This window comes from Choloepus didactylus, chromosome 17 (genome assembly GCF_015220235.1).
Source record: "Choloepus didactylus isolate mChoDid1 chromosome 17, mChoDid1.pri, whole genome shotgun sequence".
NCBI lineage: Eukaryota > Metazoa > Chordata > Mammalia > Pilosa > Megalonychidae > Choloepus > Choloepus didactylus.
In genome coordinates this window covers 19,253,357-19,279,634 of record NC_051323.1, presented here as the reverse complement: position 1 = coordinate 19,279,634, position 26,278 = coordinate 19,253,357, and the positions used below count along the sequence as shown (strand labels likewise).

General features: G+C 36.3%; 1 protein-coding gene across 4 annotated transcripts in view; it reads right to left on the bottom strand.

Annotated features, from left to right (window-relative positions):
* EXOC6B (exocyst complex component 6B) overlaps window positions 1–26,278 on the bottom strand; it is a 702,542-nt gene that overhangs the window by 578,490 nt on the left and 97,774 nt on the right. For all 4 annotated transcript variants that reach the window (XR_005212435.1, XM_037807499.1, XM_037807500.1 and 1 more), the window contains exons 2-3: window positions 10,215–10,380; window positions 900–947 (exon numbers count right to left, since the gene is read on the bottom strand). Coding sequence is in view for 3 of the 4 variants with exons in the window: in XM_037807499.1 (XP_037663427.1) it covers window positions 900–947; window positions 10,215–10,380 (214 nt within the window). In the remaining variant the exon portion in view is untranslated. The remainder of the gene's footprint in view (window positions 1–899; window positions 948–10,214; window positions 10,381–26,278) is intronic.

Here is a 26,278-nt window from a genome sequence, read left to right as displayed (position 1 = left end):
TGATTAAGTCACTGATAAAAGCTAATCTTCAAAATTATTAGAATTAAACATTAAATTAGATGGTAAAGAGGTGCATGTGCATGACACAGAGAACAGTAATGGACAATGAATCAGAACACTTGGGTTTTAGTCCCAGCCTTGCCAATTACTAGCTATATAAACTTCAATAAATCATCTGTTCTTGTTTCTTCATCAATAAAATAGTGATAATGCCTGCCCTGGCTTTATCATAGATCTGCCATGAGGATCAAGTGAGAAAATGGATGAAAAATAATCTTGCAAACCGTGGCAGCTTAAGGGTGAATATATCAATTAATGGAATCAATCATTCATTAAAAAATACATATTTATCGAGCACCCACTTTATGCCAGTCACTGTTTAGGTACATAGAGGGGATAAATGAATGAAACAAACAAAAATTCCTGATCCCAAGGGGCTTAATTTCTAATGGAGACAGACAGACAAAAAACAAAACGTAAAACTGCATAATATCAGAGCATGATCAGTGCAATAGAGAAAAATAAACTGGGAAAGGGTAAAAACAATGCAGGAAGTGAGAATGAGACTGCAATTTTAAATAAGGAGCAGAAAAAGCCTGATTGTAATACTTGAGCAAACATCTGCAGTAGGTAGATACTGAGGGTAAGCATTCCAAACAGAGTGAATGACTATTCCAGTAATTTAAAAATACAGCCAAAGAAGGTTTCATCCTCTCTCATTAGGCTTTCTAGTATTTTTTCATTTAATTCAGGTATACATTAGGAGAAGCAGCATCAATGTCCAAGTTCCTCCAATATACTGCATATAGTCTTACAAGTCACCAAATAAAGAAAGCAGTCATCAAATAGAGAATGACATGAAATAGAAAAGATTTCTTCAAAAGGTAAATTGGCCTTACTTCCTTTCCCTCATGCTGAAGTTTTCTATTAGTATCCGTCACTTGATTCTGTAAAGAGAAGACAATTTCAACTCATAAGAAAACAAATATCTAGACAATAGTTGGATACAATCAAAATTTAATATAGAAATAAATACTTAGATATTTTCAGTATTCTGTCACATTTTGGTCCCTTGGTATTCTCTTGAGCTTAAATTATATCAACTTTGCTACCATATATTTTTGACCTTTTGAACAACAAAAAGAAAAATTTACTAAAAGACATGTTTAGTTTGAAACATACAATACTATAATGACTAAAGATCCCTCTTCAACTTTGGGGAGAAGAAAAAAGAGAAAAATAAAATATAAGAAATAACCAAAGAACTTAACCATATTCACAATACCTAGAAACAACAAATTTTATCATAGATATTCCTTACTTCACCAATATATTCCTAGAAAAGTTTGGTATACTCTGAACTTTTTATTCAAGTCTAATTTTCCCTATTTATTCATAAACTAATTTTAGTAAAAAGTTTCATCTTAATTCCTTTTGGATCATTAATTTTGAATAGCTCCTAACACTTTCACAGTCCCATTTTTCTACTTTTTTTAATCCATTTTTTTGGCACTCACTTTTGAAGTCTCAATTTATCAATTAAAAAAAAACACTGAGAATATCAACTAGTGATTTCCTTATCATCCCAGACATTATGAAAACATGACCAACAGTAACTTCTAAAACTTTCTTTAATAAAGGCTTTTTATCCTTATACCAATAACTGTCACTCCTCACACTTTCAAGGCATTCCCCTAACCCAGCATTTCCTATTATGTTCCTTAGAAAACCAAGGAATGTAAGTTCACAGATATTCGGTACATGCACGCGTGCTCACACTCATAGTTCTCTTGCCGGATAAAACAGGTTACTTTATTCAGGACTTCTTGTAGCCTTTAATATTCTATGTGCATGTGAATACCCAAGAAGAGGATATCGTACAGAGTGTATTCCAAACTTATTTAACCACAGCACCCTTTTATTGATAAGCATTTCAAGGGACTGTTTTTTTGTTTTGTTTCGTTTTTTCAGAGAATATGCTTTTGAAATGCTACCCTAAACTATCATTTTCAGAGCATGTACCCTTTCTCAAAGACAATATGAAATCTGATCTCCTCTGGGAAGCCTTTATAAAATATCAGAAAAAGCACAAGAAACCCTCACATTCTCTCTTTCTCAATTATGTATCTAATAGCATCTTGTGTGAATATCTTGATGGTTTTACTGGACAGTGAGTTCAATATGAATTAACAGTGCAATGTAGCTGCCAAAAATGCTGCTCTAAGGCAACATTAACAGAAGCATTGCCTTAAACCTGGGTTGGTGTGGGGAACTGAGTCTTCCATGTTGCCTGAGGCATATCTGGGGTGGTGGCTTAGAACGCTGAGCCACAGGCCTGCATAGATGCCATGCAGGCCCGTCCTGTAAAGATGTGTGTCTTGTGACTACCATTGTCTTAAACCTAGATTGTATGCATCTGATGTAAATATAACTGATGTAAACATAGGTATCTGGTGGGCTCTCCCCCACCTGAGCACCTTTAGCATATACACCTGATCTTCTGAAATAAATAGCTGGAGCAACGCTGCATTGTCGTCCACTTAGCACGAGATGCTGTGGGCCCCCTGCTCCCTTAACTCTTAACTTTGTGTCCGTGTCTCATTCCTGCGTCGCCCTGTCAGCAATAGGTTGGCAAACTTTTCCTGAAAAGGTCCATACAGTAGTCACAATTACTCAATTCTGCCACTGTAACAGGAAAGCAACCATAGACAATACATAAATAAATGGGCATGGCTATGTCCCAATAAAACCTTATTTACAAAAACAGGAGACAAGCTGGATTTGGCCTGTGAAACATACTTTGTTGATTCCTGGTCTAGAATCAATGAGACGGTAAGCACACTGTAAGAATTACATTCATAGGCCATGTAAGGCCACTGACAAGCTGAAGTAACAGTATATGTGAACAGGGTTGAACAAGAACTCAAAAATACACCACATACATATGCATAAAATGAAATACTGAGCAACTGCAAGAAGTGAAGCTGTGAGACACACAACGAGGTGAATGGATCTTGTGGACAGCATTTTGAGTGAAGCAAACCAGAAACAAAAAGACAAACATTATAATGCCTCATCAACATGGACTAACTACAATGTGTACACTCTGAGAATTGAATCTTAGAGCACAGCTAATTAGGGGAATGCTTATTGTAATGGTCCCTACATTGTAAGCTCTTATAGCAATCATATCTATTCCTGAGTTGTAACGGCTATCTCCAAATTCTGATCCTGAGCTCTTTGTGTATAACCTGGTTGGTCTCTGGAACTTTGGGTATCTGTGTGACACCTGAAACTCAGAGCTAGAGCTCAGCAGCTACGAATGTCAGTATTTCTGCATACAGCAACTGTTAGGAAAAAAAAAAAAAAAGTTGAAAAAAAAATCTAGACTTCAATTAGAGATATGAGTGAAGCAGATCTGGTTAGGAGACTAAGGCAAATCAGGCCTAAGGGTAAAGGACAGTATTGACTGTGTTTAAAATTTCAACTTCTGTGTGAGACCAAGGGAAGAGATGCTTATTTGGTGCAGGATATATATTTTCTGCAGCACACTAAATAATTTCACTTGTATGGTCAGTTTATTCATACACCATAATTACATGGAACTTTGAATAGGAAGTGAGATCTGGTAGGTTTGTAAAAGTTAGTGTGAAATACCGATACATCCCAAAGTAATTTCAGCAGAGAATAAAAATATATTTGCAGGGCTCCCCTGAGGAACTGGGGGAAAATGCAGAAATGTTGGATGTTCCCACCTGGGTTATTACGGATAATCTCACAAACATTGAGGACTGACAATTTAGTAGGCTGAGCCCTCGATCTTGGGGCTTGTCCTTATGAATCCTGTTACTGCAAAAGAGAGGCTAAGCCTACTTATAATAAAAGTCTCCCTCAGAGAACTTCTTTGTTGCCCAGATGTGGCCCTCTCTCTCTCTCTAAGCCCACTCAGCAGGTGAACTCACTGCCCTCCCCATTATGTGGGACCTGACTCCCAGGGGTGTAAATCTCCCTGGCAATGCAGGACATGATTTCCAGGGATGAGCCTGGACCCAGCATCATGGAATTGCGAAAATCTTCTTGACCAAAAGGAGGAAGCAAAATGAAACAAAATAAAGTTTCAGTGGCTGAGAGATTTCAAATAGAGTTGAGAGGTCACTCTGGAGGGCATTCTTACGTGCTATATAGATATCCCATTTTAGGTTTTAGTGTATTGGAATAGTTAGAAGGAAATACCTGAAACTGTCAAACTGCAACCCAGTAGCCTTGATTCTTGAAGACAATTATATAACTCTGTAGCTTACATGGTATGATAGTGTGATTATGAAAAACTTGTGACTCACATTCCCTTTATCCAATGTATGGACGAAGAGTAGAAAAATGGGGACAAAAACTAAATGAAAAATAGGGTGGAATGGAGGGGATGAAATTATTTGGGTGCTTTTTTTTTCTTTCATTTTTTAATTCTGATTTTCATTCTTTTTGGAGTAAGGAAAATGATCAAAAATTGATTGGGGTGATGAATGCACAACTATATGATGGTACTGTGAACAGTTGATTGTACACCATGGATAACTGTATGGTATGTGAATATATATCAATAAAACTGAATAAAAAATAATTTAAAAAATACACCACATTAAAATAAAGTTGAAGTAATTTTTAGCCTAGAGAGGGAGGAAAAAACTCATTTGAAGAACAGCAATTCAAATATCTGAAGAGGCTTCGAAGGAAGGTGGCCCCCCAAAAACAGAACTTATTGCTCAAAACAATAAATAGATGTTACTAGAAAATAGAGTACAGCTCAATATAAAAGCCTTTCAAGCAATGTGAATAAAAATGGATAGGGTTTTCTTTAGTGGTAGTGTTATTGCCCTTACAGTAGTTATGCAAGAATACGAGTGATTATTTTTCTTATCCCATACTGGATATATACCTTATAAAATTAACCTTCCATAAATACTCCTAAACTTAGCATCATCTCTATTAGAGTAATCTTGTTTACCTTATTAAGGCAGCATGTCTCCAACTTTTTTCACTTCAAACTTATTGTAAGAAATACATTTTACATTGCAACCCAGTACATCAACACAGGGAATATACACACATACCTACATACATGTGAAAAAGAAAAAAACAAAACAAAACAAAAACTTGAAACAAAATTTAAGAAAAAATATTTGCCCTTACATGTAATATACTGTAATATCTTCTATTTGATTCTTTTCTATTTAATTTCAGTTTCTATTAAAAAATACTGACTAAACTGATTTCAAGCAGGCCACAGTTCTAAAGCAGTCATAGGAGCCTAACAGATAAGCACAATAACTGTTTCAATACTATTGTAGCATAACAATGAAAAGAAACTACACTGACTGTTTAGCATGCTACTTCTTTTGATTAAAAAACATCAACTGTGTGTGTATGTATGTGTGTGTATGCTGTATTCCATGAATTAAAAAAAATAGTGGGCATCCTAGTGTAATTTGTTATGTTATGTTAAAGTAGTATCGAAAGTAATCTTTTCCATTTTCTGATCTCCTTTACAGACTTCAGGACACTATTTCATAGGTTCTTAATCCAAGTCAAATGGATCCCCTCTACAGCAGATCCTCCAGGTATGCTACTAGATATTGATCCCCTCAGCCCTCAGAGAACTGGATGGAGCCTGAAGCAGTCAAAAACCCTGAAGTGGTGGCTCACAACAAGCATGAGCACCTTGTTAGGTGTTCCTTGAGGGGCATGCTGAGCAGTTTGAATGGGAAGAAAAGAAAGAGAAGATGGGTATCAAACCAACAAGTGATGCCAGCAATTGGTGAGCATTATGAACAATATCCAGTACTCCCCTGACAAGGAGGTTCTCTACCACATGACTAATTCAGGAGCCAAAGACAAGGCATCCTGCTACCTACCATGGACCAGAGTTCCTGGGAGCTGTTGAAGGAGTTTAGGATACAGGTGTCCTAAAGTGGGGATGAGGGCTGGAATGGCTGGGTGGGGACTAATAGTACACAAAGATCCAGGCAGGAGCCACATGTCTGTTTTCACGCATTTCAGATGTGTTCATTTGAGGCTGATCAGGCCCCAAAACATCAGCATTACATTTGCCAATGAATAAACAAAGGACTATTAGGATTCTTCAATATAATTTCAAATGATGTACATTTTTAATGGATATAAAATTAGTTCTGTTTTTTTATCACCTATTTCTAAGAAAAAGTTCTCTTGAATAGAGCTTATGAAGAATTCAAAAAGGTCATAATTTTAAAAGTCTTGATAGGATGTACGTGTACACATTCCTAGCATAAAAAAATATATGTCCCAATAATGTCCTTTTGGTCTCTGTGCTGGTTTGGATGTATTATATCCCCCAAAACACCATGTTCTTTAATGCAATCTTGTGGGGGGCAGATGTATTAGTGTTGATTAGGTTGGAATCCTTTGAGTGTTTCCATGGTGGTGTGACTCAATCAACTGTGGTCGAGACCTTTGATTGGATAATTTCTGTTACCCTGCCCATTCAGGGTGGGTCTTGATGAAATCTCCGGAATCCTAAAAAAGAGTTCACAGACAGAAGGACCTCAGAGCAGCTGAGAGTGACATTTTGAAGATGACCAATGAAAGCAAGAGCAACATTTTGAAGAACGCACAGAAGCTGGAACACAACCTAGGATCAGTAGACACCAGCCGCGTGCATTCCCAGCTAACAGAGATTTTCTGGACACCATTGGCCTTCCTTCAGTGACGGTACACTCATGTAGATGCTTTAATATGGATATTTTCTTGGCCTTCAGACTGTGACTTTGTAACCAAATAAATCCCCTTTATAAAAGCCAATCTATTTCTGGTATTTTGCATAATGGTAGCATTAGCAAACCAGAACAGGCACTTTCTCCTCCATTATTAGTTCCAGTCCAAGCTCATGTATTGTATTTAACTGTCATTGTCTCTTTAATATCTTCTCTTTTTTTCCCCCATTGGAATATACACTGTAAGCTTTATCTCAGTGTTAAATTTCTCAAACTAGATAACTATATTCAAAATTGCTACTAAGTGACTATCCCAGTTCTTAGGAAATGTACATGGAATTATTGTGTTCAAGGAACATGATGTATACAACCTAATCTCAAATGTTTAGAAAACAGATGGCAAACAGATAGTTTGAAAGATGTGGCAAAAAGGTTAAAAGTTGGTGGATCCCTGAGGCTCTGGTGAATTTCTCTATATGGGTCTTATATTGTTTTTGCAACTGTCTTGTAAGTTTGAAAGTATCTCAAAATAAAAAGTTTTTAAAAACAATTACATTTATGGAAGCAATTTCAAATTTCTCATTTTAAAAGGCTAAAATGATTTTTTTGGAAGATTTATACAAATTTTAATATGCCCTAATATTTTATTTTTTTATATTTATTATTATAATCCTTAAAGAAAATGTAAAGTTTTTTTCACCAAGCCCCATACTGTCCCAAATACCCTCTAGTTTATCCCCATGTACTCACCATTCAAATATTACTTTCTATGTGTGCTATAACAGGAAAAAGGTTGGACAGCACTACTCTACAGGAATCACTGTATGGGCTTCTCTATGAAAACATTTGAAATTATTCTCAATTCATGTTCTCATGCACATACATTCCTTTAGGGAGAGGATCCAAACTTTACATCAGATTCTGGCCCTCCCTGTATTATTCCACATCTCAGTAACTATCACTACCAAACTACCCAGTAACCCAAACAAGAAACATGGGAATCATTTTGACTATTATGGGCAATTATTCCAGAGATATTTTACCTCATAAGCATCTCTGCAATCTGTCCCTTCCTCACCATCTCCTTACAACTACCTTAGTTTTAGACCCTCATCATTTTTTAATATGGATTTCAATTTATTATTTTCCTACATTGAATGAAAATTTTGTTTCAGTGTGCATATTATAACACTGAATTTTCTAATTGCTAAACAAATTTTTCAATTCAAACTGCAGAAAACTTAAAAGATAAAGAGAAGACACTAATAAGAACATTAAACTTATCTATTATCCAGAATGATTAATCACATTTAGTATACATTCTTCCAAGCTTTATTAATGCTTACTTGCATATAAAATATGTGCATATTTAGTTTACAAAAATAGGATCACATTAGTCATACTTTTGTATTCTATTTTATACATTAAGCAAATATTTCTAATACTTTTTCACATCAGATATTCTTCTACAATACATTGTACTTTATTATTCTTTCAAATGGATGTGCTATAATTTATTTTATTAATCCTCTAATAAATAACTTTAGGGACATTTTTAATTTTGACCTATTACAAAAAGCATTATGTCAACATCTTTACATACAAACCTAGAGCCTTAGAATAAATCTTAAAACTATGTAGAACTTTCAAGTTTTGATATAAATTACCAAACTGCTCTCCACAAAGGTTGTACCAATCTAGACTGCAAAATTTCTGTACCATCACCAATCTCAATTATTATTCTTTTTCATCTTTGCCATTCTGTTAGGTGGTACCTTAGAGTTCTCTTGCATTTCTTCCTATGTAAATTACATGTTAATGTGTATTTATCAGTTTTCTAGTAGAGTGTTCATATTTTTCCCAATTAATTTGTTAAGGACTCTAAATATTAAGGATATCAATCATTTGCCATATGTATTTGTATGTATTTTTCTTGATCTGTTATTTGCTTTTTAACTTTTTTAACTTTACGTGTAGAAAAGTTGCTTTCATTTTAATATTGTCATAGCTGCCAATTTTTTCTTTCCAATTTAGGAATTATGTTTAGAAATGTATTCCCCCCTCCAAAAATCATATAAATATCATCTATATTTTCCATTAGTTCCTTTATGAGTTTTTGTTTTGTTTTGTTTTGTTTTTTTCACATTTAACTCTTCAGTTCATCAGGAATTGATTTTGGTATCTTGAGGAAGAAATCTAACTTAATTTAAATTAAAATAGTTCAGTATTAAAGAATATTAACAACAAATCAAAAGAGTTTTTACATCTAGAAGGGACAGGTGGAGGAAGCAATTGAGATGGTTACAAAAGAGAGCTTTAATTGTGTTGGCAATATTACATTTCTTAAGTTGGCTGGACATTGGTTGTCCAGGCCCATAAACTCTTATTTAAAACCTTTGGACCTGACGTGTTTTGGACTTCAGAATTTTGAGATTTTTTTAAAGATAGTATGGTACATATTATACAACACCCCCTCCCAGAGGGTCTAGAACAGCACCTCATAATCAAAGACACTAATATTTCTGTAACAAAACACGAAAATTCACACAAAATTGTAAAAATTAGGAAGTCTGATAGCTTCATTTCCATTCAGGCCAGATTTTATAGTCAAGTGAGTTTTTAAATTATTGTAGAATTTAATTTAACCTCTGATAGATCACTTCTCTCCTCAAAAAGATTGTTTCTTTGCTCTTTTTACAGATTTTTTTTTAATAAATGTAGTGTGACTCACTATCAAGTTCATCCCATGTCCAGGGAAAATCCTTTAGGGATTTTAATTCAAATTTCAATAAGACAAGAAAAATAAATTAGAAGCATGAGAACCAGATAGAAGGAAATAAAATTATCATTTACAGATCACATGTTCATTTAAATAGAAAACTCAAAACAATCTATACAAAAATTATTAGAAAAAACAGAAGAGTTTAGTGAAATAGTTAAACTTAAGATCAATGAGCAAAATAACTTTTCTAAGTTTAGTGAATTGGCCATGCCAGGGTACAGGCTAGCCTCCTTCCTGAACCCGAATCTGTCAATGAAGAAATAACCTTAATGTTTTGGTAGCAGACCCTCCACAATTACCACTCATTTTTTTCCTTTGGCTAGGTACCATACTGCAAACACTTCTACTGCAATGCCCTGAAATTCTGGCTTTCTGCAGAAATGACTTTTATCCAGCAAGGAAGCAGGTAACATGAAGAGTTAACTGAGTTTATGTTTGAAAAAAAACTGGTACTAATCACTGGTCCTCATTCGCATGTAGTTATGCCAATCAAGCTTTAATTTTAAAGGGTATTCTTTTTAGCTAAAGAATAAAAATCTCAATTATCTATGCTCAGTATAAATTCCTTTCTTACTATGCAAAAGTCTTTACTACTAATATGTAACCTGTAATTTACTCCCTAGTCCTTTAATGCAATTCAAAATTCCAGTATGAGACAGAGAAACAAGTCTGTCTTAGAGACTTACTTTGAGTTTCTGGGCTTCTCCTCTCACTTTCAGCAATTCAGTTATAGAGTCCACAAAGCCCTGGTAATGAAAGTTGCACATTTTCTCAATTTCTCGGTCATGATTGCGGATGCGAGTTTCAAGCTTCTCCATAAATCTTCCATGTTCCTCACCATCATAGACAGACCTTTAAAAAGACAGCAGGAAAATTACACCAGATTTACCTTTAATAAGGAGAAATCGAATTACAAACCCAGAATCAAATTTCCTTGGAAATCAGATATTTAGAGTACAACAAATCACACAGTAATCTAATCACAGTACTATCACCCCAATGCTAGATGAGTATTTTTTATGAAAATCCATACCTTTACTTTCTCATTCATTCAAAAATATTTGAGTGGGAGTTACGTCATCAATGTGGCGACTTAAGACATCCCCTAAAAAAACCTCCCCAGAGATTCAGCAAAAAAAAAAAACAGGACAAATCTCACTTGCTTAGAACTCTGGAAGAAAGTAGAGACTGGAGAAGGACTCTACAAACACTGAATTGAAGGAAGAGAAAATTATCAGGTAGTGGAATCCCATCCCACCAGCCGGTCGGTCCTCTTTCCTCCCCCTCACTTGGTCCCATGCAGCTTGGGAAGTGCTCAGAGGCAGCAGCCAGATCCTTCCCACCTCCCACTGAGGACATGGAATATAAAATCACTCACCGCAGTGAGTTAGATCCCTACACATATCCAGATACAAGGACCCAAAACCACAGAGACCCAGAGCAGAACACAAGCCACAAAGGAATGCTGAATACAAAAGGGCCCTGAAAAGGAGCTTCCAAAATGGAAGATTAGGGAGAGAGCCACAGAATCTATGTCTCTCACAAAAGCAGCAAGTAGCCAGGCAGAAACTGTCCAAATCAACTCTTTGGGGATCCAGGGACCAGATCCAGGAGGACAAAACAACGCCAGGGAAGTGCAGGATGAAGAGACTGAGAAACCACAGAGAGACACTGAGTTATTCCCTACACAATTCCTGGTGCCCATCTCCCACCCTGGAGGGAAGCAGCAGCAGGTAGCCCAATCCTTGCCTGGGGAAAACTGTGGACTAGGACAACTGCAGAAGCCCTCCGCTCCAAGTACAGAGTGGGGCACAGCCCAACACTAAGCCAGATATTGGCTGGCAAAATGAAAACACAGGATCCCCAGGGCTAAAACTGGGTCAGACACCTCCAGGCATCACTGTCTCAACTGCTTTACAGCAGGATTTGGCAAAAAGCCATAAAAGTCTGCCTTCATGGGGCTGAAGTAAACAGGTAGCCAAAGAACGCCATCTCCTGCGCAGGCCAGAAAGTACAGGGGAAAAAGAGCTTTTTGGAGTCTTCCCAAACCCTCTCCCAGGGCCCACTGGATCTGGTCTACAACCCCTGTATGGTACTCAGCCCAATCTTGACTGAAAATAATGGCAATCCAACTTTCAAAGAAGAGCCTTAACACAAACCCAATCAAAAACAAAATCCAAGACAAAAGAAAGAAACTGACCTTCAGAATAAACCCATCAAGATAATCAGATGACCAGATATCAGCAAAAAATCACAATGCATAAATTGCACAATAAAATATGGTCCAGTCAAAGGAACAAATTAAAAAGTCAAAGGAAACACAGAATTTGGAAAAACTAATCAAAGATGTTCAAACAAATCTCCCAAACAAATTCAACTAGATGGCTAAAGAGATAAAGGATATTAAGAAAACACTGGGTGAGCATAAAGAAGAATTTGAAAAATACTGTTGTAGTTTACTAATGCTGCCAGAATGCAAAACACCAGAGATGGACTGGCTTTTATAAAAGGGGGGTTTATTTGGTTACACAGTTACAGTCTTAAGGCCATGAAGTGTCCAAGATAATGCATCAACAATCGGGTACCTTCACTAGAGGATGGCCAATGGTGTCTGGAAAACCTCTATTAGCTGGGAAGGCATGTCACTGGTGTCTGCTCCAAAGTTCTGGTTTCAAAATGGATTTCTCCCAGGACATTCCTCTCTAGGCTGCAGTTCCTCAAAAATGTCACTCTTAGTTGCTCTTGGGGTATTTGTCCTCTCTTAGCTTCTCCAGAGCAAAAGTCTGCTTTCAAAGGCCATCTCCGAAATGTCTCTGTAAACTGAAGCTCCTCTCTCAGTTCCAGGGCGCTCTTCAAAGTGCCCCTCTTGGCTGTAGCAAGCTCGCTCCTTCTGTCTGAGCTTATGTAGTGCTCCAGGAATTTAATTCAGACCCACCCTGAATGGGTGGGGCAACACCTCCATGGAAATTATCCAACCAAAGGTCTTGTCCACAGTAGATTGAATCACATCTCCATGGAAACACCCAAAGGATTCCAAAATCTAATCAACACTAATATGCCTGCCCACACAAGATTGCGTCAAAGATAATGGCATTCTGGGGGACATAATACATCGAACTGGCACAAATAAATAGAAAAATAACAGATCTTATGAAAAGACACTATTAATGAAATTAAAAATACACTAGAGACATACAACAGCAGATTTGAAGAGGCAGAAGAAAAGATCAGCAAACAGACATAAGAACTAACAGAAAAAAAACAGAAAAATTTGAGCAGAGTCTCAGGGAAACAATTGACAACATGAAGCACACAAACATATGCATCATGGGTATCCTAGAAGGAGAAGGGAAAAGAACTAGAAAGAATATTTGAGAACATAATGGCTGAAAATTCCCCAATCCTTATAAAAGACACAAATATGCAAATCCAAGAAGCCCAACATCAAACAGAATAAATATGAATAGACCCCCTCCAAGACACATACTAAGCAGACTGTCAAATTCCAAAGAGAAGGATAAAATTCTTAAAGCAGCAAGGAAAAAGTAATTCACCACATACAAGGGAAGCCAAATAAGACTAAATGCTGATTTCCATCAGACACCACACAGGTAAGAAGGCAGTGGTACAATATATTGTAGATACTTAAAGAGAAAAATTGCCAGCCAAGAATTCTCTACCCAGTGAAGTTTTCCTTCAAAAATGAAGGAGAGTTTAAAATACTCACAGATAAACAAAAACTGAGAGAGTTCATTAACAAGAGACCAATTCTGCAAAATCTACTAAAAGGAGTTCTGCCATATGAAAAGAAAAGACAGAAGAGAGAGATCTGGAGAAGGGTACAGAAATTAACAGTATTAGAATGGGTGCCTAAAAGGATAAAAAGAGAGAAAAAACTAGTTTGACGAATAAAAGTCTAGGGATAAATAGGTTGAAGTAAGTAATTAACATTGAATGCTAATGGATTAAACTCACCAATCAAAATACACAGTTTGGCAGAATGGCCAAAAAAAAAAAAAAAAAAGCTGGGTAGACAACAGACGAAATAGATTTTGAATGCAAAAATGTTATAAGAGACAAAGAAGGACATTACATACTAATAAAAGGGGCAATTCACCAAGAAGAAATAACAATTATAAATATCTATGCACCTAATCAAGGTGCCCCAAAGCACAAGAGGCAAACACTGGCAAATGTGAAGGGAGTAACAGACATCTTTACAATAACAGTGAAGACTTCAACACACCACTCTCTTCAATAGAGAGAACATCTAAACAGAGGAGCAACAAGGAAACAGAAATTCTAAATAATATGATAAATGAACTAGACTCAACAGACATATATAGAACTTTGCACCCCAAAACAGCAGGATGTACATTCTTCTCAAGTGTTCATGGATCACTCTCCAGATAGACCACAAGCTGGACACAAAACAGGTCTTAATAAATTTAAAAAGACTGAAATTATACAAAGCACTTTCTCTTATCATAATGGAATAGAAATCAATAACAGTCACAGAACTGGAAAACTCACAAATACATGGAATTTAAACAACACACTTTTAAACAGTCAGTGAGTCAAAGAAAAAATTGCAAGAGAAATTACTAAATATCTCCAGATGAATGAAAACAAGAACACAACATATCAAAACATCTGGGATGCAGCAGAGATAGTGCTGAAATTTATAGCCCTAAAAGCCTATATTATAAAGCAGAAAAATCAAAGACCTAACTGAACACCTGGAGAAACTATAGAAAGAATAGCAAACTAATCCCAAAGCAAGCAAAAGGAAAGAAATAACAAAGATTAGAGTGGAAATAAATGAACTGTAGAACAAAAAGACAATAGAGAGAATAAATAAAACCAAAAGTTGGTTCTTTGAGAACATCAACAATATCGACAAACCCTTAGCTACACAAAGACAAATAAAAAATAAGTGAAATCAGAAATGAGAGAGGGAATTATTACCATGGACCCTGAAGAAATAAAAAAAGACCATAAGAGGATACCATGAGCAACTGCATGCCAACAAACTAGCCAACTTGGATGAAATGGATAACTTCCCAGAAACACACAAAAAACCTACACTGACTTGAGAATAGAAGACCTCAACAAACCAATCAAAAATTTGACTGATTAAATCAGTCTCAAAACCCTCCCAATAAAGAAAAGCCAAGGACCAGATGATTTCATGGGCGAATTTTACCAAGCATTCCAAGAAGAACTAATACCATTCCTGCTCAAACTCTTCCAAAAAACTTAAGAAGACGGAGTACTACCTAACTCATTCTATGAAGTCAACAGCACCCTAATACCAAAGTGTCATAAAGATCCTACAAGAAAAGAAAACTAAGGACCAATCTCTCCAAAGAATATAGATGCAAAAATCCTCAACAAAATACTAGCAAATCAAATCCAACAGCACATTAAAAGAATTATACACTATGACCAAATGGATTTTATTCCAGGTAAGCAAGGGTGGTTCAACACAAGAAAATCAATTGTGTTAATGATTTTAACACATTAACAAACTGATGGGGAAAAAACAAATGATTATCTTGATTGACACAGAAAAGGCATATGACAAAATCAAGCATCCTTTCTTGATAAAAACACTTCTAAAGTTAGGAATAGCAGGAAACTTCCTCAACATGATAACAGGGCATATATGAAAAACCCACAGCCAACATCATACTCAATGGTGAGAGATTGAAAGCCTTCCCCTAAGATTAGGACAAGGATGCCTGCTGTCACCACCTGTTAGTCAACATTGTGCAAGAAGTTCTAGCTAGAGCAATTAGGCAAGAAAACAAAATTAAAGGCATACAAATTGAAAAGGAACAAGTAAAACTTTCACCATTTGCAGATGACATGATCCTAAATTTAGAAAATCCCAAAAATACCATGACAAAGCTAACGAGCTAATAAATGAGTTCAGCAAAGTGGTGGGATACAAGATTAACACGCATAAATCAGTGGTGTTTCTATATACTAGTAATAAGCTATCCAAGGATAAATAAATTCCATTTACAATAGCAACTAAAAGAATCAAATACCTAGGAACAAACCTAACCAAGGATGTAAAGGACATGCAGAAAACTACAAAACATTGCTCAAAGAAATCAAAGAAGACCTAAATAAATGGAAAGACAGTCTATGTCCATGGATTGGAAGGTTGAATGTCGTTACGATATAAATACTACGCAAATTGATCTACAGACTCAATGCAATACCAATCAAAATTGCAACACCCTACTTTGCAGAAATGGAAAAGTTAATTATCAAATTTATTTGGAAGGCTAAGGGGCCTCAAATAGCAAAAACATCTTGTAAAAGAAGAATTAAGTGGGAGGACTTATACTTCCTGATTTTAAAGCTTAAATAAAGCCACACTGGTCAAAACAGCATGGTATTGGCACAAAGAGAGACATTTTGATTAACTGAATCAAATGATAGTTCAGAAATTGACCCTCAGATCTATGGTCAATTGATTTTTGACAGGGTTCCCAAGTCCACTCAACAGGGACAGCACAATCTCTTCAATAAATAGTGTTGGGAAAAACGGGATATCCCTATCCAAAAGAATGAAAAAGGACTCCTATCTCACACCTATACAACAATTAACTCAAAAATGGATCAAAAAGGATTCTGGGAAGATGGCGGCATAAAAAGAAGTGGAAGATTTAGTCTCCCCAAAAACAATTCATAAATGAACAAAAAAACAGTAAATAACCTGGAATAACAGCAGGGAGACAAACGTGACTGTACACTCAACATCCACCGACATGAATTGGGAGGAATGCCCGAGATCACACCATAAAACCTGTAAGTAAAACTGCGGACCTGCGCTGATAGCCGAGAACCTAGAGCTGAGAGCACCTCCCTCACAGAAGCCGTGCCATGCACTTTCTCAGCCCAGCTCCAAGTGAGGTTTTAATATTAACTGCTCAATACAGACAGCGAATCCTCAACAAGCAGACAGAGGCTTTTGGTGACAACTGACCTTGGGAGAATCGCAGGATAGGGAGCCCAGAGGATCGGGTGCTATATCTGGCTGACGGGAGAACCTGGGAGCTTTTCTGTCTCTCGCTCTCTCTCTGTGGAGAAAACCTCAGCTGTTCTCAGCCCACAATGCATTGCAGTAAAGACAGCCTCACACATTCTGCATTCTGAAACGAGCTGAGAGCCCCGCCGCGTGGCCTGGCAGCCCGGGGCTTCCCTTGGGAGATGGCGCACACTGATGACGTAGCATGGCATTTTTCTCTCGGCTGAGGGAGGATCGCGGCTGGGAGGGGGGATCCGCTCGGAGAGCCCGGGGGTGCTGCACCGATTCCGGCGGTTTGTGGGACACCGAGAGAGAACTGCCCTTCCTCCCTGGCCACCGGTGCACGCGCCCCACATCCAGGGCAGACGGCTCCAGCAGCACACCCAGGCTGAGTTCTCCAACTGAACATACGGGAATCGTTTCCCCACACTCCGTGGAAAAAAGGTTCAGAACTGACTTGAGGGATATAGGTGACTCACAGATGCCGTCCACTGGTTAGTTAGAGAAAGTGTACGTCACCAAACTGTGTCTCAGAAAAATTAGATCAATATCCTATTTTTTTTTTTGATACAACTTGAAAGAACCCTACCAAGTAAAACAAATGCCAAGAGGCCAAAAACAACAGAAAAGCTTAATGCATATGATAAAACCAGACGATATGGAGAATCCAGTTCCAAACACACAAATCAAGATTTCAGAGGAAACGTTATACCTCGCAAAATTAATTAAAGAACTACAATCAAAGAACGAAAACATGGCAAAGGATTTAAAGGACATCAAGAGAACCATGGCCCAGGATATAAGTGCCATAAAGAAGACCCTAGAAGAGCTTAAAGAAAACACTGCAAGAGTAAATAAAAAAAATAGAAGATCTTATGGAAATAAAAGAAACTGTTGGCCAAATTAAAAAGACTCTGGATATTCACAATACAAGACTAGAGGAAGCTGAACAACATCTCAGTGTCCTAGAAGTCCACAGAACAGAAAATGAAAGAACAAAAGAAAGAATGGAGAAAAAAATTGAAAAAATCACAATGAATCTCAGGGATACGATAGATAAAATAAAACATCCAAACTTAAGACTCATTGGTGTCCCAGAAGGGGAAGAGAAGGGTAAAGGTCTAGAAAGAGTATTCAAAGAAATTGTTGGGGAGAACTTCCCCAACCTTCTACACAACATAAACACACAAAGCATAAATGCCCAGCAAACTCCAAATAGAATAAATCCAAATAAACCCACCCCAAGACATATTCTGATCAGACTCTCAAATACTGAAGAGAAAGAGCAAGTTCTGAAAGCAGCAAGAGAAAAGCAATTCACCACATACAAAGGAAACAATATAAGACTAAGTAGTGACTACTCAGTGGCCACTATGGAGGCGAGAAGGCAGTGGCATGACATATTTAAAATTCTGAGAGAGAAAAATTTCCAGCCAAGAATACTTCATCCAGCAAAACTCTCCTTCAAATTTGAGGGAGAGCTTAAATTTTTCACAGACAAACAAATGCTGAGAGACTTTGCCAATAAAAGACCTGCCCTACTTCAGATTCTAAAGGAAGCTCTACCAACAGCGAGACAAAGAAAGGAGAAAGAGATATAGAGAATTTTAACAGACATATATAGTACCTTACATCCTAAATCACCAGGACACTCATTTTTCTCTAGTGATCATAGATCTTTCTCCAGAAGGGACCATAAGTTGGGACATAAAACAAGCCTCAAGAAATTAAAAAAAAAAAAAATTGAATATACTCAAAGAACATTCTCCAAACACAATGGAATACAAATAGAAATCAGTAATTTTTGAACTATAACTCCACTATTTACTTCCTACATGATAAAAAATACACAAACTCTAAGGACAAATCAGTGGTTTTGAACTCAATGTAAAATATGTAATTTTAGACAACTATATAAAGGTGGGGGAATGAAGAAGTATAGAAACATAGTTTATATGCCCCATTGAAGTGAAGGTGGTATCGAAGGAAAACAAGATTGATAGGGATTTAAGAGGTTAATTTTAAGCCCCACAGTAACACAAAGAAATTATCAGAGAATATAACCATAGAAATGAAAAGTAGAGTTTGGGTTAAGAGAAATGGGGGAAGGGGCAATGGGGAGTTAAGAAAGGAGTGTAGGGTTGCTGTTTGAGGTCAAGGGAAATTTCTAGTAATGGATGGTGGGAAAGAGCATAACATCATTTCAAATGTGATTAATCCCACTAATGGAAGGCTAGGGAGGGGGTGGAATGGGAAGATTTAGGCTGTATATATGTTTCCACAATTGAAAAAAGAAAAGAAAAGAAAAAAATAGACAGTCTAACTAGACGACAATTGAATGCTAAGGATGAACTTGGATGGGATTGGAGGGTGGAGGACAGGTGGCTCAAAGGGACACAGTTGAGTCATGAGGAAAAGGAAATATAGAATGTAAGCATTGTATCATTGTTGAATCTCTTATACTTCTTAGCTTTGCTTAATGGAATTACATAAAAGAATGTTCTTGTTCATGGGAAGTACATACGTGAATTATAGTGTATGTTCAAGGATGTGTGCAGCTAACTCTCACATGTTCAGAAGACAGAGAAATATATGATAGATGATAGATAGGGAGGAAGGGAGGGAGGGAGGGAAAGAAATAGTGATGTGACAGCATGTTAAAGTTGGTGGATTGAGCTATCGGGGGAGGGGGGGTCAGGGTATGATGGAATTCTGTGTATGGGGCTAGTATTGTTTTTGCAACTATTCATGTAACTTTGAATTTATTTCAAAATAAAAAAAAAAAAAATGGATCAAAGACCTAAATATAAGAACCAGTACCATAAAACCCCTACAAGAAAATGTAGGGAAACATCTTCAAGATCAAGTGGTAAGAGATAGTTTCTTAGACTTTATACCCAAAGCACAAGCAACAAAAGAAAAAACAGATAAATGGAAACTCCTCAAAACTGAATACTTCTTTGCTTCAAAGGACTTTGTCAAAAAGGTGAAAAGGCAGCCAACTCAATGGGAGAACATATTTGGAAACCAAATAACTGATAAGGGTTTGATATCCAGAAAATATAAAGAAATCCTACAACTCAACAATTAAAAGACAAACAACCCAATTAAAAAAATGGGCAGAAGACATGAATAGACATTTTTCCAAAAAGGAAATACAAATGGCTAAAAAGTACATGAAAAGAAGCTCAGCTTCACTAGCTATTAGAGAAATGCAAATCAAAACCACAATGAAATATCATTTCACCCTACCAGACTGGCTGCTATTAAACAAACAGAAACTACAAGTGTTGGGAGAGGATGTGGAGAAATAGGAACACTTATTCACTGTTGGTGGGAAAATAAAATGGTACAGCCACGGTGGAGGACAGTTTGGTGACTCCTCAGGGAGCTAAGTATAGAATTGCCATATGACCCAGCAATCCCATCACTCGGTATATAGCCACAAGATCTGAAAGCAGGGATGCAAACAGACATTTGCACACCGAAGTTCATAGCAGCATTATTCACAGTTGCCAAAAGATGGAAACAACCCACGTGTCCATCAACAGATGCATGGATAAACAAAATGTGGTATAAACATATAATGGAATATTTTTCAGCAATAAGAAGGAATGAAGTCCTGAAGCACGCAACAACATGGATGAACCTGAGGACATTATGCTGACTGAAATAAGTCAGACACAAAGGACACATATTGTTTGATTTCACTAATAAGAACTAATTATAGTGTGCAAATTCATAAACATAGAATATAGAATATAGGTTACCAGGATATACAGGGAGGCTAAATAATGGGGAGCAGTTGCTTAGCATGTGTAGAATTTTTAACTAGGTCGAACTTAAACATTTGAAAATGGATAGAGGTGACGACAGCACATCATTGTGAGTATAATTAAAGCGCCGAATTATGGGTGAATGTGATGGAAAGAGGAAGTTTAGAGTTATGTATGTCACCAGAAGGAAAATTGGAGGTTAAAACATGGGAATGTATAACACAGTGAAACCTGTGGTGGACGATGACTGTAATTAACTGCACAAATATTAAAAAGTACTTTCATGAACTAGAACAAATGTATAATATTATTATAAGGATTTAATAATAGAGGGGTATATGGGAAAATGATGTACCTATTGCAGACCATGAACTATAGTTAACAGTAATATTTTAATACTCTTTCATCAACAGTAATGAATGTACCACACCATTACTAGGGGTCAATAACTGGGGGGTGGGGGCTGATGATGGGGGTATGGGATGTTTTGAGTTTCCTTTTTTATTTTTATTTATTTTTCTGGAGTAATGAAAATGTTCTAAAATTGATCATGGTGAGGAATGCACAACTATGTGGATGATACTGTGAGCCAATAGATTATATGCCTCAGATGGATTGTATAGTGTATGAATATATCTCAATAAAATTGCATTAAAAACAATCTAAAAATCACACATTTTCAAAACACTGTAAATAAGTAGTTCAAAACATGTTCAGTGAATTTTCTACCTCCTTATCATTACCCCCACCTTTTTCTATCTTAAGACATTCTAACATTCTCTTCAATTTTAATAATGTTAAGGAATATGAAAGGTTTAAAATGGATCCCCTATCTCTGAATAAAAAAATATGAGTTAAAAACCCACATATTTAAGACAGGGGTTATTTAGTCTATATTCCATAGACTTATGTTCCATGGGTATGCTTCAGGAAATCCATGATTCCCCAGATTCTATGTAGATTTTGTGTATATGGGCAAATGCATATATATATACTTTATATATGCATTTATATATGCATTTATATATAAATATATATATATATAAATATATATATATTTATATATAAATGCATATATATATATATATTTTTTTTTTTTAAAGGGAGAGGATCTGTAGATTCCACCTGGCTATCAAAGAAGTTAAAAAGATTTAAAGATTTTGTTTCAAATTGTCCAGCAGGGGACAAGGCAATTGGTAGACTGATTAGTACCGAACACTTAACCTTGAATCAGCATTTTCAGCATTATCCCAGCCTTACTCATTGCTAACCAACATGTCCATCAGATATAAAATATTAAAAACAAAAACAAACTAGTCTTAAAATTGTCCTTAAAAAGGTCTTAGACCTACTGAAGCTAAGCCAATATCAGTAGTCAATATTGTCTTTGAACAATGTGAAGCTTTATTCCCCACTTAAGCAAATAACTTGAACTAGAGAAAGACTGCCATCTAGTGGTGGCATGTTTCTAACATTCTGAGGAACTTATGCTTCATACCAGCCAAAACAGATTGGTTAGAAATCTAAAAACTATATTTTAAAATACATTACCAATTGCCCAAAGACTTATAGCTAGTTATTAAATGATATTTTACAGAAAGTATTCAAATATTTAAATTTCCATTTCTAATATGAAAGTATGGACTTGAGAATAGTATTTAAATAAGACTATCTGAAATAAACTGCATCACCAGCTTAATTATTTGTGATAATCCACAGAAAATTCTAATACCCAGTAAAAAGCAAACCAGAAGAAATGCTTGGAAATTAATTATAACTTTTATAGCCTAAATTTTGACTCAATTACATAAATGCTGCCTTGTGGAGTCTGATTTCCAAAACCCACAAATGAATCACAGGTTTTGGCAAAAACCAAAAAGTTTCAGTCTAGTGCTTATATCTTGTATATACTTCTAAACATCATAATTGTACTATACTCCTTTCTTACCTAGATTTCATGTGCATATTAAGAAAGCGATTTTAATTTATAAAATTGCACCTGAGGCATTCTATTCAGCAAATATTTATCATATCCCTCACTTGACATCTATATAAACTCAAATATGCTTGGCAGAAGAGAAAAAAATATACTATTACAAGCATATACCATCTCATTTAAATCCTATCAAATCTTATAAATTAGGTATTATTCCAGTTTTATGAATAAGGAACCTGAAACTCAAGAAGATGAAGTAAACTGCCAAAGTTCACACAGCTAGAAAGTGTCCTCCATAGTACATCAGTCTTAGAGCAAGGAAAGAAAACAAGTCACATGAAATCCTAAAACTTTAGAGTTAAAAGTGGTCCTAAAGATGAAATACAAAGGTCTCATTGTACACTTGAGGAAACTGAGGCCAAGAAAAGTTAAACGTCTTAATCAAAATTACATTGCTTGTTACTGATATAGCTGGCCCTGACTCCCAAGGAAAACATAATTAGAAAAAGGTAATTCAATATGAAGCCTGACACAAAGCTAAGTAGTTTAGGGAAAAAAAAACAAGAAACTTCTACTCAAATCTAGATGAGTCAGTTGCCTATTAGCTGTGCCTACACAATAGCTAATAGATTTTCCTTGCTGTTAGAGTCTCAATTTGTTCTGGTATTTCACTTCGCAATCCCACCAAAAAAGGTAAGTAATAATTAGTCTGTAAACCAATCATGGTAATCCCATTTCCTTTGTCAGTAACTAGTTAACCTAAGGACACACAGCACATCTCTTAACCAATGAGAAGTAAAGTCTGGAAGTGAGGGTTCAAGAAATGGTTTTCTTTCCTGATGGATGCAGGGAAAAAACTGCTTTTCCTACTTTTGTCATTGTCCTATGAAAGGATGATTTTTGGGGCACAGCAATCATCCTGAGATGGATGACACTGCCAATAAGCTGAGGATGGCAAAGGGGAATGGTGGAAAACACCTGGGTACTTGAGCCAATCCTCAAACAGCCTTATCTCCAGGCTTCTTGTAATGTGCATTAATAAATTTCGTATTGTTCAAGCCACTTTTAGCTGGATATGCTGCTGCTTGCAAAGGAAAGTATTCTAAATTGTCTAATCTTCAAAGGTAGCAGACAAATCAGAGAAGCAATCAAAAGCAAGTCCAAGTCTGCAAAACACTAAGGAGTCTTGTTCCTTGACCTTTATCTTCCTTCCCACTTTTCTTCCAAACCCCTTGGCAGGCTCACGGTCACTGTTCAGATCTCAGTTTATCCTTACTTCCTCTGGGAAACCTTCCCTAATCACATAGACTCTGTTATATGCTCCTCCTTTGTGATTATCACCATCACAGAATTTATTAAGCCACATTGTTATTGCCTGTTCACTTGTCCATTTCCTGATACTAGAATGTTAATTTTGTGAGCAGAAATTATGCGCTGCCCATTTTATCTCCACCTCTTGGACAGTGCCTGGCACAGCGAAGGTCCTCCGTGAATGCTGAAGATGGAGAAAGCGAAGGGAGGGAAGGACGGGAAGGGAAGCAGACTGATTCGGGCTACAGATTATTCCAAAGGCAGATGCAAAAGAAGATCACATCATAAAAAGCACATCTGCTGAGATGTTTTCAGAAGCAAGGAGAACTTCAGGACACAAAAGACTGAATATTTTGCTTTTTGTTTTTGATTAATCCAAGAAAAAATTCCAGAATTCATTCTGGTCTTTTCTGCTTCACATATATGTTTTTTTAACTTCTGCCACGGTTTCAATTGTCAAATATTTTCTTCTCATTAAGTTTCATAGAAGCATCATTAGAATTTTTGTTTATTTCAAACAAAAAAAATAAAAATAAAGTGGAAAAACAGATTTGAGCATGCTGTTGAAAAAGAAACTGCAGGAGGTCAAAAGGAATTTAGAGTCCCTTCTCCTCCTAACTTGAATTTGTCCATCAACTTACTCTAGACCTTAATATGGTAATTTGGATATTCTAGGTACATAAAGGTGACAGTATATTGTTGCATATCATCATCAGTGACAGGGGAAATATATGCTAATTAATGAAGTCTAAGCTGAATATGATATCCAAGAAGATCAAATGCATTCAAATCCTTTTATCCACCCCTGCAGATATCAAGATATTCAACTGGCTTCACCAAAATAACTATGCAACCAAAAGAATGTTGTGATGGAGATCTCCCTCAAGGCAGAAAGGGAACCCCACATTTCCAAGGATGACTATTTTCAGAGGAATAAAAACAGGGTGGAGCAGTTTCAACTGGCACCTTGCCAAAGGGCCTACTAAAAAACCTGGTTTTGGTTAAATTCCACAGGAAAGTGGAGAAAGGGAACTTGTCACAAAACATCAGTCAAATCAACAACAGGCTACTAGGAAATAAACTAATGAAAGCAAGGAAATTCCAAATTAAGGATAAACAGCCTACCATAACTACAACCATGATAATGTCACACTGTTAGAGCAATTAATCACCATCAGTAACTGAAGACACAAAGGCACAATAGGATACGTTAGTGGCTTCATTTTGCCTCTGAATCAATTTGTGTGAAGTGCAAAAAGATTTATCTTCCATTGCAGCTTTCAGTGGTGGTCATGAAATCTGGCAGCTAAAAGTTGGATAACAGATGTTGCTACTGATTATAAGAAAAGACATATATGAGTCCTACAGCCTAGTAACACCCATTGATCTAACCTAAAAAACTGCTATAAGCAGAGTAGTAATAAAGTTGGTAATACAGAGTTATAATTAACTTGGCAGATTAGCTCCAGTTTAACCTTTTAACATGCGAACTTGGAGCTAGATGAAATTATTGGTTCACTTAATATCTACCACCACCAAAATGAATCTGAAGCTGGAGTATGTTGTTAAAATTCTTTAAGATCCTTTACAAAAGATATTAAGCATTTAATTAAATAACTACTCTGCAGAGACATGTAAATATTAAACGAGACTGCACATTAATCATTGAAATGCTTCATAGTCTTCATACTCAATATTGTTATTATGGTGCCAATGACAGAGATCATAAAGCTTTTAATACAGAAAACCACGCCAATGGGGTCAGGCAGTATAACCACTGCAGTGAATAGTCCTGGTTTACTTATGCATCTAGATTCAATGTGGGCTTAACAAAATACACCAATTGAGATTCTCAGAATCAATGAATATAATTTGTATCATTTGTAGATGTTTATGTACGTATGTGTATGTATATGTATAAATGCATATATGTGTTTAAATACATATATAATGTGTATACTATATGTATGTATGAGTATATGTGAAATACAAATCACACATACACACACACACACACACACACTTTTTCTAACATTCTGAGAAAGAACCAGACCTGCCTACATCACATTCAACAACTGGTGCAATTTTATCCACAAGTAGTTGTTTACTAACACCCCATGGGCAAAGTGAACGCAATTTTAAAATCTTTAAGACCGTAAGTAAAGAGGACCCTAGAGAAGGATGGATGAAAAGTATCAGAATAGTTTCCATCCTAAAAAATGGTGAACAAAACACACAAAATATGATGAACTTCCACTTTCTGCATTATGGAAGGTTGACCATACCCTGAAAAAACCTTTCCACTACCAAACTCCTAAAAATGCTGGATTAAGTTTCTAAATCTTTTTGATGTGTGGGTAGGCAGAAAAGAAAATATGAAAAATCTCCAGAAGCCAAAACAAAACAGGAACAGAACTCTAGATTCTACCAATCCACTAAAACCTGAGGCTTCTATTTTATAGCCATTTGGGGACAAGAGACAAAGCTGAGGGCCCACACATAGTAGGGAGTCAAATCAGAGCCCTCCAAATGAATCAAGCTGTGGCAAACTGAGTTATGTACCCCAGAAAAAAACATGTTCTTAATCTTAACCCACATTCTTGTGGGTGTGAATCCATTGTAAATAGGACCTTTTGAAGATGTTATTTTCAGTTAAGATGAGGCCAACTGAATCAGGATGGG